This window comes from Strongylocentrotus purpuratus, unplaced genomic scaffold (genome assembly GCF_000002235.5).
Source record: "Strongylocentrotus purpuratus isolate Spur 01 unplaced genomic scaffold, Spur_5.0 spur5_scaffold_6, whole genome shotgun sequence".
NCBI lineage: Eukaryota > Metazoa > Echinodermata > Echinoidea > Camarodonta > Strongylocentrotidae > Strongylocentrotus > Strongylocentrotus purpuratus.
Genome location: NW_022145612.1, coordinates 9926016 through 9946319, shown reverse-complemented (window position 1 = coordinate 9946319; position 20304 = coordinate 9926016). Strand labels below are relative to the sequence as shown.

Genomic DNA, 20304 nt, shown 5'->3' with positions numbered 1-20304 from the left:
AATTAAAAAAAAAACAGAAAATGCAATAAATTTTCAATAATTTATTGCATTCTACCCGGTCCCAAACATAAAAAAATCTTCTGTGTGCCCATGCCTTGAGCCATAATAAATGGCCGTCCAGAGGATTTTTTTATGTTGGGGACCGGGGTAGAATGCAATAAATTATTGAATATTTATTGCATTTTCTGTTTTTTTTTAAATTTATGGAAACTGCCCCCTACCCTAGCCCCCGCTGCGTACAGTCATGGTTCAGTGACAAAGCAATGGCCTCGTAACTGTGAGGCCCCAGGATCAACACCGTGTCGATGTGCTATAATCAGAGCCCTTTTGTGAGGCATTAATCCTCATTACTGTCATTTATGACTTAAGGGCATAGGTCCCCTAGTTGATAAACATAGTAGCATAATATACATGCTTTAGCAGTCACGCAAAACACATATTGGCAAATTATTATTCAATAAAATCTGAGACTGTATACTATTATCTAGATCTAGTATTTTAAAATTATTTTAAAAATAATTCCATAAATTGGGATAAAAAAAAAAATATTCCACCGTTATGAGCAACAGTGTACTACAATAACAGCAAAAGAAAACAAAAGTTTTAATTTCGCAACCCCGAAATTCGAACCCGAGAGTTTTAATGCACAGGCGCCGCACCTTTTCCAAACACGCCACACCGATTGATTGCTCATAATTATGTTGCACATTTAAATATATAGTTATGATGCTGACTAGCCTTGACGAAATAAACCATATATTTATGTGGTCGAGGAAAATAACTATGTGCGCATACGCAAGTATTATACAAATAATTTAGCTCCCGGCCCCGGGTTTATAGGGTTAAATTTTTAGACAATGGGACATTGTCATTATTAATAACTATATTATTTGTCGGTAATTGGTGGATATAGTTTTGTCGGTAATCCTCTACACCCCCCCCCCCCACACTGAAAAGGTCTAGCGACGCCCCTCCCTGGGTTGAATGTGGCAAATGTAGATTAATGTTCTGCCGCGGCGGGACTCGAACCGCAGAACTTTTTGTGATCTACAGTGATTTGCATTTCATCGAGCGAATAAATACCGGTGCCCCCACCCTCCCCCAATTATGCCCTCGACGTCTTGACTCCCTCAGTGCATGACCAGAGAATCGATCTCTTTCTAACTTCGACAGACAAACTTTATATCGTATGCTTTGAATGTAGGCCTCCTGATTGTTGTTTTCAAAACGAGGATTTGTTTTTAATATTTTTTTGGTACCGTAATAATCTTAGGAAATATGCCATACATTTCGAGTTTAGCAGGGATCAGATATTTGCGATGAATTCTTATTTTTTAGCAGTGAGTTTTGTATGCGTCATTATATTTATAACAAGGACGGCATTCAGTATTTTCTTCTTCATTAGGTTTCAGATTTTGAGGGCGCTATTTAAAAGTTGATCCCTTAACTTTTGAATACATAAGTAAAATAAAAATGTATTAAAAAAATGTATAAAAAAAAGGTGAGGTGCTTCATTTAGTTACTTTCCTTTCTCTGCATGTAAGAAAAATATCGTATATGAGCATCTGAGAGATGAAGTTGAAATAATTTGTATCCTCTTTTCATGAAAAGATTGTGATAAAGTTCTCTCAGAAATGTATTGGTCAATCTAAAGAGTCATAGAAATTGATCTATAAAACTTCGAGAAGATCATTATAACATTTTGAGAAGATCATTATAAACTTTTGTTTATATTAAGAATGAATCACATTGTCACAGTCATTTCATGAAAAGTAATAACTCGGAAAACTTTATTCCAACTTTATGAGTTCATTAACGATTATGCTCATGAACCGATGATTTACTCAAAATATATTAACCTATGTAAGATATTGCATGATGGCCAAATTCAAATAAAACGAAGCTTATCTCTTTATTAATTCTCTCTCTCTCTCTCTCTCACTCTCTCTGGATGGGCATGAGACGGCATTGACTCCGGGTATTGAGTATCATTAAACTGAAATGAATATGGTATTCACATATTTAAAAAATATTAATAATGTGCTGTACAGCATTTGTAGTGAGAACACAGGTAAACCGCCTAAGCTTTACATAGAATTTTCCACAAAAGGTAAAAGGACGTAAGTTACCCAGAGAGGGGGTAATGAATAAGGGCCACTCCTGCCACAGGTGTGAAGATCGGAATGGGAGGGCTACCTGTACTTCGTTAGACATTCTAGTCTGCACAAACAGACACTAATTTGACACTTATGTGACTTGCGTGATTCTTATTGCCTTTTATTTATAATATTGTTTATGATTAGAATTTACAATGATTTTAAAAATATGTGTTTACGGTTTTATAATGTTTGGTTAGGATTTTACAGTCCTATACTTTATCCTCCGTCTCCATCGTCGCACTTTTTGACAGACAGGAGTCTCTTTTTAAAAACTAGGCTATCAAGTTTCTCTCCTTCTCTGTTTACGTTTATTTGCGCAGTGCTAGTGCTAGTAAGCTAGCTATGCACGTGTGTAAAGCGAACGGTATACAGAGTGGGCCATAGCAACGAGTGTAATCAATGGAGTCTGCGAACAATAGTGGTTAACTCGAGGGAAGGGCCATGAATTGATTAGTTATTTGTTGTCCTTGGAGTGAGAGTGTGTGTATACGAACACGTTGAGTGAGAGAAACTACTTTTGAAGAGGAAACCTATGTAAGCAACAAGTTTGGATTTAGCCTTTAGGGGTATAATTTACTTTTTAAGCCAAGGAAATTAAAACTTTGTGAGTGGGATGGCAAACACGAAAACACACCCAGTCAACGCCGGTTCACTGCAATTGGAACACGACAGTGAGTATTCCCCTTTCTTCTTCTTCTTCTTCTTCTTCTTCTTCAATACATTTCGACAGGCTTGTTAGTCCATATAAAGACACAGAAACGAGGCATGTTTGGTTTACTGTAGCTAGTACTACTAGTACTAGTACTAAGATCGCAAAGTCAGGCGCGGATCCAGGATTTCTTAGGGGGGGGGGCCCAAATTTGAAATTATGCGAGCCAAATATTGGTACGTTATGGTGACCAACAGTGACGTAATGCGGGGGGGGGGAATCGGTGCAGGGGGGGGGCGAGTTTCCCCCTCCCAGGCTTTGACGTTTCATTATATTATTAGAGAAAGAAGACGATTCGTTGTACCGTTCTCGAAAATAATTCTCGTCTGAATTTAGTTTTCCCCCTCCCGCGCGAAGCGCGGAAAATTTTACGACTTATTAAATTATTAGAGAAAGAAGACGATTCGTTGTACAGTTCTCGACTCTTAATCCTTGTCTAAATTCAGTCCCCCCCCCTCCCCCTCCTGCGCGAAGCGCGGAAGCTTTGACGTTTTATTAAACTATTAAAGAAAGAAGACGATTCGTTGTACCATTCTCGAAAATAATTCTCGTCTGAATTTAGTTTTTCCCCTCCCGCGCGAAGCGCGGAAAGTTTTACGACTTATTAAATTATTAGAGAAAGAAGACGATTCGTTGTACAGTTCTCGACTCTTAATCCTTGTCTAAATTCAGTCCCCCCCCTCCCCCTCCTGCGCGAAGCGCGGAAGCTTTGACGTTTTATTAAACTATTAAAGAAAGAAGACGATTCGTTGTACCGTTCTCGAAAATAATTCTCGTCTGAATTTAGTTTTTCCCCTCCCGCGCGAAGCGCGGAAAATTTTACGACTTATTAAATTATTAGAGAAAGAAGACGATTCGTTGTACAGTTCTCGACTCTTAATCCTTGTCTAAATTCAGTCCCCCCCTCCCCCTCCTGCGCGAAGCGCGGAAGCTTTGAAGTTTTATTAAACTATTAAAGAAAGAAGACGATTCGTTGTACCGTTCTCGAAAATAATTCTCGTCTGAATTTAGTTTTTCCCCTCCCGCGCGAAGCGCGGAAAATTTTACGACTTATTAAATTATTAGAGAAAGAAGACGATTCGTTGTACAGTTCTCGACTCTTAATCCTTGTCTAAATTCAGTCCCCCCCTCCCCCTCCTGCGCGAAGCGCGGAAGCTTTGAAGTTTTATTAAACTATTAAAGAAAGAAGACGATTCGTTGTACCGTTCTCGAAAATAATTCTCGTCTGAATTTAGTTTTTCCCCTCCCGCGCGAAGCGCGGAAAATTTTACGACTTATTAAATTATTAGAGAAAGAAGACGATTCGTTGTACAGTTCTCGACTCTTAATCCTTGTCTAAATTCAGTCCCCCCCCCCCCCCTCCTGCGCGAAGCGCGGAAGCTTTGAAGTTTTATTAAACTATTAAAGAAAGAAGACGATTCGTTGTACCGTTCTCGAAAATAATTCTCGTCTGAATTTAGTTTTTCCCCTCCCGCGCGAAGCGCGAAAAATTTTACGACTTATTAAATTATTAGAGAAAGAAGACGATTCGTTGTACAGTTCTGGACTCTTAATTCTTGTCTAAATTCAGTCCCCCCCCCCCCCCCCCTCCCCCTCCTGCGCGAAGCGCGGAAGCTTTGACGTTTTATTAAACTATTAAAGGAAGAAGACGATTCGTTGTACCGTTCTCGAAAATAATTCTCGTTTGAATTTAGTTTTTCCCCTCCCGAAGCTTTTAATCTTCATTTAATCATAAGAGAAGAAGACGATTCGTTGTACAGTTCTCGACTCTTAATCCTTGTCTAAATTCAGTTCCTTCCCCTCCCCCTCCTGCGCGAAGCGCGGAAGCTTCTACGTTTCATTAAATCATTAGAGAAAGAAGACGATTTGTTGTACAGTTCTCGACTCTTAATCCTCGTCTGAATTCAGGTTCCCCCCTCCTGCGCAAAGCGCGGAAGCTTTTAATCTTCATTTAATCATTAGAGAAGAAGACGATTCATTGTACCGTTCTCGAAAATAATCCTCATCGGAATTTAGTTCCCCCTCCATCCCGCGCGAAGCGCATAAGCTTTTACGTTTCATTAAATAATTAAAGATTCGTATTACCGTTCTCGCCTCTGAATCCTCGTCTCAATTCAGTCCCCCCACCCCCCTCCTCCCCTCCTGCGCGAGGCTTTGACGTTTTATTATTAGAGAAAGAAAACGATGCGTTGTACCGTTCTCTATACTCTTAATCTTTGTCTGAATTTCAAAGAGGTGGGGTCGAGGCGGCGGAGCCGGCCCCGGAAGCTCAGGGGTTTTAGGCGTTTAATTAAGATCAGATGAGCATATTTTTGTGTATACCTTATTATTTTGTGACACTGGCAAGTCACTATTTGACGTGGGGTCCAGGGGGCGGAGCCCCAAAAAATCAGGGGTTTTAGGCATTAAATTACCGTCAGATGATCATCTAAGGGCCCGCCGTAGGGCCCTAGATGGAATCCAGGGGGCAAAGCCCCCGGAAGCTTAGGGGTTTTAGGCATTTAATCACGGTCAGATGAGCATATTTTGATGCCTCGAGGCTCTCGATCCCCGCCGTACCTCGGGCCCTGACATGTAGGAATCTCAAGAATCATATTTTTTGCCTGGTTGTAAATTTAGGAATTTTTTTATTTTCCAACAAACACATACAAACGTATAATTTACTAAAAAGTGAGGAAAAATTTCGGAAATTATGTCATTTCAGCATTTTTTGTAATACACCGTTGTGGAATCAGAAATAAACCACGTTTGAATTTGATTTCCCCCAAGCCCCCCCCTCTATCAGTACGCCAGTATCTCCTCTTTTCCTTTTTTTTCTTTCCCTTTCCTTCCTTCTCTCTTATTTTTTTTTTGATTGGGGGGGGGGGGGGTTAACAGCCTGGGAGGCAAGGCCCTTTCGGCCCCCCTTCTTCTTCCCCCTTTACTTTTCTTCTTCCTCTTCTTTCTTTCCCTTTTTCTCCTTTTTCCCTTTCTCCCTTCTTTTCCTTCTTCTCTCTTTTTTTTTTTTTTTTTTTTGCGGGGGGGGGGGGGGGGGCCAAGGCCCGCTCGGCCCCCCCCCTGGATCCGCGCCTGCGCAAAGTTAGATCTAGGCCTAACTTGTAATTATTTGTAGGGCAGGCTCTCGCACTCACTCAGTCTCACTCTCAGTCAGAGTTGAAGTCTGGTACTCAAACTATTTCTCAAACTATTTCTCACTCTCAGACAGCATTGTAACTATGAGTATAAAATCCAATGTGGTTTGTAATTGTCTTTAATTTTCTTTGATTGTTGGATCTTGTGAAGTTGTGATCATGATCGATGTAAAGTGTAAGGAAATAAAGGTGGATGCAAACTTTTATATAGCTCTAGACCCTAGTCTAGACCCTTAAAATATATCCGCATTCAGTTTTGTTTCATGATCAGTTTGCTTTTCAAGTTAAATAACTCGCTGTCCTGGTGAAAAATTACAATAACATATGCATGGCCAGATTGCCCATGTCGATGTCTACAAGTATATTAATAAATAGGCCTAGATCTATAGGCCTAATACTAATAGAGCGCACACACCATCCAGGGACGTCATGGCGCTAGCTCGATCAGCAACAATTCTCTATAATTATATGTACAAGTAAAGTAAATGTTTATTTGATAACATAACAAAACACGAAACAGACACAGAATCTTCATATCTTTTTTTAGTGATACAGTACGTATTCGTGCCAAGCACAAAAAAGTACTGAGGAAAGTCTAATTTACGTAATTTTATTCACATGCCTCGAGATGCCATCTCATGTAAACAAAATCCTGCAGACCTGAACTGTACATTTGTCAAGTGAATGAGTGGACAGACATGGGAACTTGACACCATGGGAACTTGTGAAAATTACATTGTTATATTACTTGAATTTTTATTAGATTTTCTGCACACACTCTCTCTAAAATATAAGGATTAAGATGAGGGATGATACCATTCAAAATTCTTGTGAATTTTAATTTTTAGTATGATAGGACCCCCATCATACTGTTTGATGGTTGATATCAAACTGGTCTTTATGCCTACAGGAGGCCTATGTTCTTTGACTAGGCTCTAGATCTTAACTCAACATAAGGTCAACATTTCTGTCTTGTTTTCAAGTGACACAATACGGCCACCTTGTCTCTCTGTCTGGTTTGAGGAATTTCTTATGATAAAATTTCTTTTGTTGCATTCCTCCAACATTTAATACAGAGGGGAGGGTTTATTAGAATCCATACATAGTCATGTCGTCAGCCACTATGCTGGAACAAAATGGATGCATTGATCAGTATAAGCTGAGCAGACGCATAGCTTATATTCAAACTTTAAGCAACCAATTTCTTCTGCAGTCAAGATAAAAGCACTAAGGATTAGACTCCATTAAACAAAAGATGTGCACCCCTTCTTGCTTGGTTCTTTACAAGGGTCTATGTACATGTGTATTTACAAGAAGAAAAGTCCATCCAGAAATATCTTATCAATAAAAGCTTTATTGTGTTCTATACTTCTGCCTGTTCATGCTTTGTATAATAAACAAAAAAAAGATGTAGATATTAACATTTAATACATTTTATTCCTACTGCTCGTATCTCTCCTTTCTTTCACAGTTACCCCTCGGGACCTTCATCACATCAACACAATTGGCCTATCCAAATCCAATGACCTAAGCGACTCCCACAGATTCAAAGGCTTCCCAGACTCAAATTTTGCCCAGGGGAGAGATCCCCTCCGTGGTTCACCCAAACCAATCCCCACAGTAACGCACAGAAAACCCCAACATTTTGTGAAAGGTAAGAAGTTTTACATGGTGTAAATGATAAACAATATTTACTTGCATCAAATTATTTACATTACACAAGCTGGATATGAACGAACAAAAATTGAAAAACAAAAATATAGATTAAAGAGAAACTTGTGTGTAGAGAAGCATATTGGCCACTTAGAACAGATAAAGGCAAATCTTTCAAGAACAAACCTAGAAAAATACATGTATTTGTGAGATAAATGCTTTTGTCTCATATCTATTCTCTTCAAGAGTATTTCGCCAAACATTTCTAGTTATTATGAAATGATAAAATACATGTATAGCCTGCAGTACTTTTCAATTTTACTTTTTTATACCATAAAATGATCTCCAAATCTGTAAAAAAGACAAGGAAAATCATTCAACCATTATGGAGTCAGAGTTCAAAAGAAAATCGCTATCTACCGGGGTAAATCCCATCTTGGTCAGAAGGCTGACATGTATATATTATACTCCCTTATTATTCACAGATTGTTTGATATAAGATGTATCCTTTCCCATTCTTCACCAAACTTCAAGAATGAGAATCCAATACTGATTTTCCTCAATGCTGTTTTGATCTTTCTCATGTTGTCTGATTATTTTGCTTTTAGTTTTACTGAGAGCAATTTAATTTTGGACTGGAGTTCTCTAATTGTATCAAGAAGATTTGTTTTTTCATACTAAAATTTGTCTCGTGTTCTTGACCATGTAAATATTGTTTTAACATTTTAAGTTGATTGTAAATGTGTGCCTTTATTAACTACTTTACTTTCCTTTAGTTAAATTAACCAAAACCTTTTTTTTATGTTGGACAAAAAACCTAGGCGTTCCTTTGGATCACAAACTACCAAATAATGTAGTTAGCAGCGATGGGACATCATTGGAGAACGGTAATCCTCAGAAATATATGTATCAGTCATGCTCACCACCTCACCTGCATAAAAATCACTGGAAATTACCATCTTGACTTACCTTTAAAGAGGATAGCACATCTTCAATGTACATGTATTGCCCAAACTGAACTCATATTGTCAGAGTCAAAGACGACAGCAATATGGGTTTTTATGAAGGCAAAACGTATATTTTGTCTGTTTAGAGCCAGAAGGGCATTACTTGTATCTCAATATAGAGTTAACACCCTTCTGGCTGCAAACAGACTAATTACATGTACGTGGCGTGTCCCGAAAATAGAGTCGGTCAATTGTGTTATTATTTGAACATCTGATTGAGGCACATTTTTTGGACAGTAAAAACAAGTTTGTTTTCCTATCTCTCTGTTACTATTCACGTTAGGCCTTCTTAACTGTACAATTACTGCCATATCCTTTGTCTAAAGTCCTTGTGCATTCAAACCAATTGTGAACTAGCCAGGCATATACCGGTATGTGCTTTGTGCTACCTGCGAATCAAAAGAGGACGATCTGGATAGAATTTTTGACAAAATTAAGAGTCTTCAAAGAAGAAATGGTACATGTAAATGATGGTTATATTCATGACATGCATGAAAAGCGATTGGTGACATGAAATTTCACTGTCAAAATGCCTTTATAAACAGATGGATCATATAGATGTTAAAGCCATCTTGATTCCCTACTAGACCCTGGCTTACATTCTTATCTTTTTATATGTTTATGCTCTCTCCCCCCCCCCCCCAAAAAAAAAAATTCTGGCAAGCTATATTTGTACAATTTCCCTTTTTGCACTTGCATCCCTTTTGCTAAGTTTTCATTAATATGCTCCATAATTCTTTACAGTCTCTTTTTCTTTCATTGTGATTAAGGATAAGGAAAATATCGAAGAAGATCTCATTTTTTATTTATTTTAATTTTAAATGTTGTATGTTCACAATGTTTACCCCTATATGTGGAGGGACACTAACACATCATTTTCTACCTGGGGCTTTACGGACATTCTAAAGACAACATTTTTCTCTGTGTGTCATTTTTCCCCGTGTGTCATTTTTCCCCCTTTAGTTCTGCAAAACCATCAGTTGTGATACCCCCCCCCCTCCTTTTCATTTTAATTATTCATCCATTAGCCCAAATTGATAAGAAGAACAGAAATGTAACATGTACATGTATGTACAAAGCTCTAGATGTGTTTTGACTGAGTACAAGGCTTACAATGTATCAAAGGAATTAAGGACTCTTTGAAATTGACAAATTAATCAACTTATTTTGATAATTAAGCCTGTCAGAGATCCTCTGCTTGTTGCCATGGTTGCATGATGGAATGATTAATCATTACTACTTGAGCAGGATATTGGATTATCCTTTCATGATCATCTGTCATCACCTGTATTCAGCAGCGTAACCTGCGTATGAATTATTAATCACCTTTTGATCAAATTATGAATCTCCCACGTGCATACATATACTGCATTTATCAGTTATTTATTTGTATTGTTGTTGGTAATGGGGTTTTATTGGTAAACTAACCGGATCAATGGCGTGCCTTTCCTTTGAATTTTATTTTCATTGCCTTCATCAATTATGAAATGTTAATATTTTTGTATAGTACGCTGTAGGCTACATACCGTTATCTTTAATGTGTTGACTTAAAAATAAATATATATGAAGCTGAAATATCTTTATTGTGCCTTAAATTTATTGGTGTACATGAAGATATGAAATATGAATAAAGTACTTGTTAGTCATTCTAGCTAGTTACCAATTGATGCAAGTGGAATTATTTTCTACTGTCAGTCAAATTGGAATAACTGGCTACTAGAAATCTCAAAGGAATTGTTGAAAATATGTTGAAGTTTTTATCATCCTATTAGCAAACAACCTTGAGATAAATAAATCCAGAAATAGAACCTGCGATACGATTGTCAGGGTAATTTAACAAATAAACGGAGAAAAATCAATTTTTTTTTTAAATTAACAAAATGTTATCTTGTTTGCTCATTTTGCATTTATATTGTTCATGCTTCCATACAGTTTCCCTTTGTCTTATAATGATAATGACAAATTAAACAAGTTTCAAGTCTAATCTAGACTTAATTTTTAAGAGATTTTGATAGAATGTGGGTCAGTTTTTTTAAAATCTGTAAAGCCCTGTCAAAACTTAAGTTACTGTATGCCTGATCATTGTCTGTGAAAGTTTTGATGTGACAGCCATCTTCCTTAAAAACCATATGCCCTTTTGTTACCCTCATCTAGTTTCTTTGGTGTTCCCTCTTTGCCAAATGTACATGTACCCCTGCCAAAAAGCCCCCCCCCCCACCCATTTTCGTTGCAATTCCCTGTAATCTGCAATTCCTCATAAACTGGCATGAAGTGTTCTGCTTAAATATTATGTGAGTTTAGGGCATTGAAAACAAGGGGAGGGGTCTGAAGATCCTTGTAAACCTTACAATAGGTATAGAAATGCTATTGTTGCATAAAGTGTATAGATATTTGTTCAGAAATTATTGTGTCATATGTGAGACTAATTTTAATACTGTGTTTTTATATTGAAATTGTCTGTTATGCTGTTAGAAGAGTAAATATCTGTCATTACAATACTCGCCTCCTACAGTGTATGCCATATTGTCCTCAGTATTAAATGAGCAAACACAACAGTATTACATGTAGGTCAAGTGAATAGTAGCTGAATACACTTTGTTACAGAATATCTCTGTATTACGTGCATACCCAGATAACAATACGGCGTTGGGCCAACGTCGGCCACCGTCGGCAGGGTCGCAGTCGGCAAGCCAACGTTGGCTAATCGTTGGGCCATCGTCGCCATTTTTTACTGATAAATGGTGGCTATTGGTTGGCTCATTCGACGTTGGGCCAATGTTGGCTGAACGTTGGTCCATTGTCGCCATTTTCACTGATAAATGGTGGCTATAGGTTGGCTATTCGACGTTGGGCCAATGTTGGCTGAACGTTGGTCCATTGTCGCCATTTTCACTGATAAATGGTGGCTATTGGTTGGCTATTCGACGTTGGTCCAATGTTGGCTGAACGTTGGTCCATTGTCGCCATTTTCACTGATTAATGGTGGCTATTGGTTGGCTATTCGACGTTGGGCCAATGTTGGCTGAACGTTGGTCCATTGTCGCCATTTTCACTGATAAATGGTGGCTATTGGTTGGCTATTCGACGTTGGGCCAATGTTGGCTGAACGTTGGTCCATTGTCGCCATTTTCACTGATAAATGGTGGCTTTTGGTTGGCTATTCGACGTTGGGCTATCGTTGGTTTAATGTTGGTCCATTGTCGCCATTTTCACTGATAAATGGTGGCTTTGGGTTGGCTATTCGACGTTAGGCCAATGTTGGCTAAATGTTGGTCCATCGTCTCAATTATCACTGATAAATATTGGCTATTGGTTGGCTATTCGACGTTGGGCTAACGTTGGCTCATTGTCGCCATTTTCACTGATAAATGTTGGCTTTTGGTTGGCTTTTCGACGTTGGGCCAATGTTGGCTGAACGTTGGTCCATTGTCGCCATTTTCACTGATAAATGGTGGCTTTTGGTTGGCTATTCGACGTTGGGCCAATGTTGGCTGAACGTTGGTCCATTGTCGCCATTTTCACTGATAAATGGTGGCTATTAGTTGGCTATCCGACGTTGGGCCAATGTTGGCTGAACGTTGGTCCATTGTCGCCATTTTCACTGATAAATGGTGGCTATTGGTTGGCTATCCGACGTTGGTCCAATGTCGGCTGAACGTTGGTCCATTGTCGCCATTTTCACTGATAAATGATGGCTATTGGTTGGCTATTCGACGTTGGGCCAATGTTGGCTGAACGTTGGTCTATTGTCGCCATTTTCACTGATAAATGGTGGCTTTTGGTTGGCTATTTGGGCTATTGTTGGTTCAATGTTGGTCCATTGTCGCCATTTTCACTGATAAATGGCGGCTTTGGGTTGGCTATTCGACGTTGGGCCAATGTTGGCTAAATGTTGGTCCATCGTCTCAATTATCACTGATAAATGTTGGCTATTGGTTGGCTATTCGACGTTGGGCCAATGTTGGTTGAACGTTGGTCTATTGTCTCATTTATTACTGATAAATGTTGGCTTTTGGTTGGCTATTCGACGTTGGGCTAACGTTGGCTCATTGTCGCCATTGACACTGATAAATGGTGGCTATTGGTTATTCGACGTTGGGCTAAATTAAGTTGGCTCAACGTTGGTCCATTGTCTCAAATATTACTGATAACTGTTGGCGTTTGGTTGGCTATTCGACGTTAGGCCAATGTGGGCTGAAAGTTGGACCATATCGTCTCAATTTTAACTTATAAATGTTGGCTATATTGGTTGGCTATTCGGCGTTGGGCCAATGTTGGCTTCATGTTGGTCCATCGTCTCAATTTTTTTTTTTAAATGGTGGCTTTGGGTTGGCTTTTCGACGTTGGGCTAACGTCGGCTGAACATTGGTCCATCGTCTCAATTTTAAATTTTAAATGTTGGCTTTTGGCTGGCCATTCGATGTTGGGCCAACCTTGGCTTAACGTTGGTCTATATCATGGGTGTCGAATCTTACGTAATACCTATATTGTTCAGGGGGGATGAATGAATAGATCATCCCCCCCCCCCCCCTGATGAATAGGTATCAATGACAGATCGACACCCATGGTCTATATCGTCTCCATCTTTACTGATAAATAGTGCATGTATATATTGGTTGGCTATATGACGTTGGGCCAACGTAGCAAATACGACCTAGTACCGCTACATCCGGGTAAAAAAAATTGCATGCGTGCGCATGCCCATGTGCTCATGCAATTGCAACGTACGTCAGCCATATCCTGTCCATTTGTCTGGACCAGTTGCCGGGGAGTACCAACACTGCATGGTAAATGAATGATTTTCTTTCTCTTTCAACGTTATTTTTGTGAGCATGTCGCGTGAAACTGATAAATTGTATAGTGTGAGAACTCCCCGTCACAAAGCGAGGGAAATAGCATGAGAAATTGTTAAAGTAATCATTGATAATTCCCTGTCCAAATGAAAGTGTAAGTCAGTACGAGTGTACCGCTCTGCGTACGCTTAGCGTGCACACCCGCTGCGTGCAATTGAAGTGTGAGTGATGGCTATGATGGCTATGATGGGGGCCGAAGTGTCGGCATCAGATGCATTGAGTGTTTGCCGTGATAAATGTTAATATGTTCCTGACTTGGAGTTAGACCTAGGTGATGTATTGATGCGTCATGTTGCAGCGTCCGTGACAGTGATGATGTTCATCCTAATATGCAATATCGACCATGAATCAATGATTGTGAATCTGTTGGTGTTACAAGTGTTGAAGGTGCTGATGCATTGTTGGAAAGACCAATTGAATCAAATAGAGCTGAATGGGAAGACGCATCATTTTTTATGCATATCTAAATGATATTATAGTCTCTGATACTTTCAGATTTAGAAGTAGGTCTATACTATACTCTGTAGTAGCTCCATATATGCTGATGATGATTCAGTTCGAAAAGGAATAAATTACGAGATTGGGCTGTGAATTAAGATATCCCGCTAGTACATGTTTCTAGCCTCCTGAAATCTTACAAGGAAGTGTGCCAAGTCTGCCAAAATATGCAAGAACTTTGTATCAACACATTTAGTGGATTGTGAGTGTGATGTGAAAGAGGTAGCTGGTGGGAATTACCCTCATTTTGGCATTTGCAATCATTTAAAGTCGCAATTGGCCAAGAACCTCAATTTGATCAAATAGTAAATAGGAAAAACTATTGGGGGCGGGGGTAACACTGATCGATCCCATAATTTTCATTCACAATTTTCATTCACAAATTTGATTATTGCTGCATTTTTATTCTCATTTTCAAATTAGTTTTTATTGTTTATGCACATGTATATTAAATTGCTATAATTTGAACTGAAGGTAAATATTCTAATTATTTATTTATTTTTAAAATTCTGACGTTCTTTATTAATACATTCAATTCTATATAGCTCTTCCAAATCCCAATACTTTTTTCTCCCATAATCCCTACAATTCTGAAATTTAAATATTAAATCCTGCATTTCATATCGTCAACTTCACAACAAATTCCAGATTCCTCTACCCGTTCAGATCCAGCTACCCCTACCTCGATCATCCAGAACAGCATCAACGTCACCAAGGACCCCTTCGACATCGACCCCATCAACCTCCAGAATACTGTCGACCCCAACGACCCCATTGACCTCAACATTCAGGAATATGAGTATGTCATTTGGCATTTTATTCATTTTGTATTTAGTTATACATGTAGACAGGATACCACTTCTTAGTATTCGTTATAGTTGTGCCCTGCACACAAAGTACAAATGTACTGGATTAATGTACGTTTGTGTAGGACATAGCTGCTAACGGATGCTAGTATCTTTTTCCTGATTATATTGAGAAACTGCATTGTGATCACTTACAAAACTATTCAACAACAACAAATCATGAAATACTGCTTATAGCAGTATTTTTTTGGAAACAATTCTGAATGCAGGGTGCCACAAAAAACAAAACACAGTCAATTGATTTGTTTCTTGTATAAGCAACTAACGATATAGCTTTGTGTTTTTGTTTCTACTTTGAAGCCCCTCGAGCTCTCTCAAGTATTGGGAGCTTACATAAATACAAAAAAAAAGGATTGGGAGCTTCACATTTCACTTCAATGTTATAATGATGTGAAAGAAAATGCCACTCTTCTTCAAACATTTGTCCTAAAAATTAGAAAGAATACAAACTTGCTAACTAAGGGTTTTGTGTTGTATGCAGAAAACGCAAATTTTGTATTCTTTCATCCATATTCTACTCCAAACACATTTGTCAGGGCAATATTCTATTTGCAGAAGTGTCCGGTGTTAATGACATCCTCTTTTACATCATACCATTTAAGTGAGATTGTGCCATCTATTCTTTGGCTAATTTTGGGATCCAACACTTAAGAGGGGCTTTAAACTGTTATCAATCAAGCATCTCAACACTGAGCAAACAGATACTACAAATTGGTTCTTTCTATTGAAGAATATTACTGCCATTTTACCTCAAATGTATATTTCCTTTGTTAAGAAGAGCGTTTGATGCTATTCTAATTAAACAAGACAAAAATAAAAGAAATCCATTCCTCTCTAATTTCCATACGTCTGGGTCATTCGCTCTAAAGTTTGAGCAAAGTTATTTTCATGACAAAGTACTTCTATCCATGAAATTTCATCAAAACTAGGGAGGATGTGCCACTCAGGACTACTTCCCTTGAATGCCGTACTATTTGATTAATATCCGTTCTATTTCAAGGTGATGTTTCCATGCTCTGCTTTTAAATCTTGTTTGGTTTCTTTCTTCTTCTTTTTTTGCCACAGATGTCGAAGTTGTACCACCACAAGCTAGACAAGATTTTGATTCCGACTAACGCATTCTTTAAAGGTCCATTGCCTTAGGAAATTAAAACTTTTATGTCTTGTATCAAGACCCTTTTAAAGCAACATAATAACAATTGTTTCATAAATAAATGCCTCCTTATATTTTTTACAATTTTTTGAAAACCTCTCCAAGTTGCTCGTCTAATGGTGGACCCCGACCCTTACAATTCTCAGAGTTCCTCGGAATGATTGACCAAAGGATTAGTGATGTTATATCAAGAACGATCTCCGCTTAGGCAAGCTACGGTGCTTGCTAGCCAGCTCTGCAGGCATTATGTTTTGTACACAAACATAAACAATAACTTTTGTTATTAAATAGTGTGCTATGCATCTTTACTTGTTATTTATTGTGGTGAAATTTCACTAATGGCCCAATTTTAAAAAGAGAGCTATACCATGAGTCGAAGAAGGTCGTAATTGACTTGAATGCCTGTATAACGTGTCAACTAAATGCATGCTATAAAGAATTTCAAAGGTAAGAAAAAAAATGTTTCATATATCTAAGTGACTGAATGTTTTTCGTACTACCTTCTTCTCAATTTAAAGAAATATTGGAAGTGGTATATCAGAGTGAAGAAACTTGTGTTTTTCCCTTTACAAGCTCTGCTCTTTCTTACTTCACTTTCCAATTTCCTCTCTTGTTATATAAACATTTAGCGATTGCTTTACTTCACACATTCAAGCAATGTATACTATCCCTCCTAAAAAAAAACAGTTTGTAGATGTGTTAACAATATATATGGCGACGAAATGTATCAGCATCTCTGAAATGCCTAAGCATAAAAAATGTTGGCAATTTCTCTGAATTTTATTTGTTATTTTTTATGGAACATTGTTTACATTAATTGCCTAGTTTCTTGGTATGCAAATGGTGGACACTTTATTAATTTCTTTATATTTTTGTGCTGTACAAATGTAGAGGAATCTTTTCATAAGCAATCGTGTTCGTCTGCCAGAAAGTTCGTTTTGTTTTACTCGGGAAGTTGTGAGGATTGTTTATTATATTCGTACAATGAATTTCAGTATGTTATGTTGTGTTACGTGTAAGCGACAATTCATTTTATAACAGCTCCTGTCGTCCTAGCATTCATTGATAGTAGGCCTATATTGTGACACATTGAGATACCTTGAACTTGAAACTATGTTTACATCTTTTTTCGAATTCAAACGAAAATACAAAAGAAAGATGTACAATCATTGTATTCACATTTACAACAGTTTGTTTATTACACATAAAATAAAGTATGTTTTATCACAAAATCAGTTTATTTTCCTTGTTCTTTTGTTTTGGAGGGAGGGGGATGTATTCAGAGCAAATTCTAAGAAGCAAGATGGTGAACTTTTCATTAAAATGGGACAAATAAGTTGTTATCAAGTTTTGATAGTGATTAAAATGTACAAGATAATAGACATGACGAAATTAAATAACATGTCCCTCTTGCTTCAATATTGTAATTATACATATCTTCCAGAGGGATCTAAGTCGAGTTCTATAATGAACTTTTCTCAAATTCAGTCTAATTTTGATGAAATTGTTACTACCTTCATTTTGTGGATTTTGCTCTGTTTATTTATTTAATCCAATCTTAAACTACTTGGCTTTTCCTTGTCACGTTGTGATGCATGTGTTTGAATGATTGTACATGTCCGATGTAGTATGATCTTGACGATGTTCTTATGAACGGACGACTGATGTTGGTGTGAATATGTTTTTGAGTTGGTGTTGGTAATGTCAGAAGGATGTTGGCATGAACTGGAAAGGGGAGGTACAACGTCGGCACATGGTGGGATATGGGTTGGCATAACGTTGCTTCTACGTCTGCAAATGGTGGAGAAGAGGTTGGCATAACGTTGGTCTAGCATTGGCACATGGTGGAGGAGGGGTCGGCACTTGGTGGGAAAAGGGTTGGCATTATGTTAGGACAACGTCGGGGAGACGTCGGCACATAGTGTAAAAGGGGTTGGCATTACGTTGGTCCTACGTCAGGGAGACGTCGGCACATGGTGGAAAAGGGGTTGGCATTACGTTTGTCCTATGTCGGCATATGGTGGGATAGGGGTTGACATGACGTTGGTCATACGTCGGGGGGACGTTGGCCCGATGTTGGCTTAATGTCATTTCGTCGCTGTCGAGCCAACGTTGGCCCGCCGGCAAGAAAGCCGTTGGCCCAACATCACATTGGCGACGATGGCGCAACGTAACAGCCCACGACGTCGGCACATGGTGGGATAGGGGTTGGCATAACGTTGGTCCAATGTCGGAACTACGTCGGCACATGGTGGGATAGGGGTTGGAATAACGTTGGCCCTACGTCGTGGAGACGTCGGCACATGGTTGAAAAGAGGTTGGGATAACGTTGGGCCAATGTCGAGGAGACGTCGGCACATGGTGGGATAAGGGTTGGCATAACGTTTATCCAATGTCGGAACAACGTCGGCACATGGTGGGATAGGGGTTGGCATAACGTTGGTCATACGTCGGCACATGGTTAAAAAAGGGTTGGGACGACGTTGGTCCAATGTCGGAAAGACGTCGGCATACGGTGGAAAAGAGGTTGGCATAACGTTGGTTCAATGTCGGGAGGACATCGGCACATATGGTCGGATAGGGGTCGGCATAACGTTGGCCCGATGTTGGCTTAATGTCATTTTGTCACTGTCGGGCCAACGTTGGCCCGCCGGCAAGAAAGCCGTGGGCCCAACATCATGTTGGCGACGTTGGACCAACGTAACAGCTTACGTTGGCCCCACGTTGGCGTAACGTCGTATTGTTATCTGGGTACATATTTGTTCTAGATATTTATATAATTTCGTACAATCTTGGGGAGAAGAAATTCAAAAGTGAGTTTGGGATATATACGGTACACAGTGTAGTCTTATAGTTAGGCTATTGTTGGGCCATCTGTTACCGGTAATCCCTGAATCATAGGAAAATAAATTTCTCTGGCATTCAGCATAAAGAATGTACACTGACCAATATTTTATATCATTTTGTTTAAATCCATTCAGGGAGACCGAACGTGATATCCAAAAATGGAGTGCAGTATGGTTCTGAAGAACACCACAAAACACCCAATGTTCGGATGTCGGCCAAGAAGAAAACCCCTTTCTGGAATGAAGATAGATCGTAAGTCCAGTGCATTACTATTGTGTGTCACATTGACTAAACTATCGACACTATACTACAATAATTGCTTTCTAAACAAAAGATAAATACATGTAATTCCATGCCTATTTATTTACTTCATAGATTTGTTTTCCTTTATAATTTGTTATCATATCAATTTTTTTTTTTTATCATTTGTGTTAATCCAAGTTATATTAAAAATGAAATTGTAATATTTCACATGCACTAAACCTGTTGTTAATAATTAAAAAGAGATGATTATTATTTGAAAATTTGAAAAACAAAGATGTACTGAAGCTCTTTTTTTTTTTTTTTGGCACTCAGAAGAATAAAACTGTAGTTAGAAGTTATAGCATAAATACAGTTTAAACATTGTGCATATAAATTTGCCTGGGAATAATTAATAGGACCCAACTATGATAAGTATGGCTTCGAAACCTAGATATCGTAGCCATTTTTTAAATAATGAGATCAATATGTCTCTTGACAGTTCTGCTGAGGTGAGAAAGAAGGCGAGACAGATGACAGAGGCAGAATGGGATCAAGACCAATGGAAGAATATGAAGAAAGAGCAATTGAGAACAGACGTGGACACAAAGAAGAAGGTAAGCTCACAGTTCTAGCGATTTTCCCTTGATTATTGTTGGAACTGAGTATTTATTCAGTATATGTCTAGCACTCTCAGATGATTTTTGGACACTTTCTTCTGTATGTTTCTACATGTTTGCATACATACATGTGTATTGTTAGAAATAAGCCATTTCAACATTTGCAAATGAAAAACAAAGCATCTGTCTTAAAAAAGAAACACCAGGAATGTTTGAAATGAGTGAACATATTTAAGACATATATATATATTCCCATATTCCCAGAAAGTGACCAAACTTTAGACCTGATGGCTTAGTCCACTTAAAGTGCAATACAGAACCTTTTCATCCTGTACAAATCACCTTTATGTAACTCAATGAAGTATATGAAAAATTGTCTATATGGAATATACTTTTTATTTTAGTTATATACAGTAGTTACATATTTTAATTAAAAAATTGATACATAATTCAAGTAGTTTACTACTGTATATACATAAATTAGGAGATTAACCTTTAGCCTTCCATCAATCAGTAAATTAAGGTACATGTAAGTCAGGTTTAAGTTAATTAAGCCACATTTTTTGAG

The 20304-nt window shown here is 38.3% G+C and overlaps 1 protein-coding gene across 5 annotated transcripts in view; it reads left to right on the top strand.

Annotated features, from left to right (window-relative positions):
* Window positions 1-2558: 2558 nt before the first annotated feature.
* Window positions 2559-20304, top strand: part of LOC756624 — a 32776-nt gene continuing 15030 nt past the window's right edge. For 3 of the 5 annotated variants that reach the window (XM_030973583.1, XM_030973584.1, XM_030973582.1), the window contains exons 1-5: window positions 2560-2830; window positions 7471-7653; window positions 8474-8539; window positions 19011-19128; window positions 19619-19733. In XM_030973583.1, coding sequence (XP_030829443.1) covers window positions 2773-2830; window positions 7471-7653; window positions 8474-8539; window positions 19011-19128; window positions 19619-19733 — 540 coding nt within the window. In that variant the 5' untranslated portion in view covers window positions 2560-2772. Of the gene's footprint in view, window positions 2831-7470; window positions 7654-8473; window positions 8540-19010; window positions 19129-19618; window positions 19734-20304 lie in introns of all 5 variants that reach the window. The other 2 variants (XM_001195971.4, XM_011671705.2) reach the window with 2 other exon arrangements.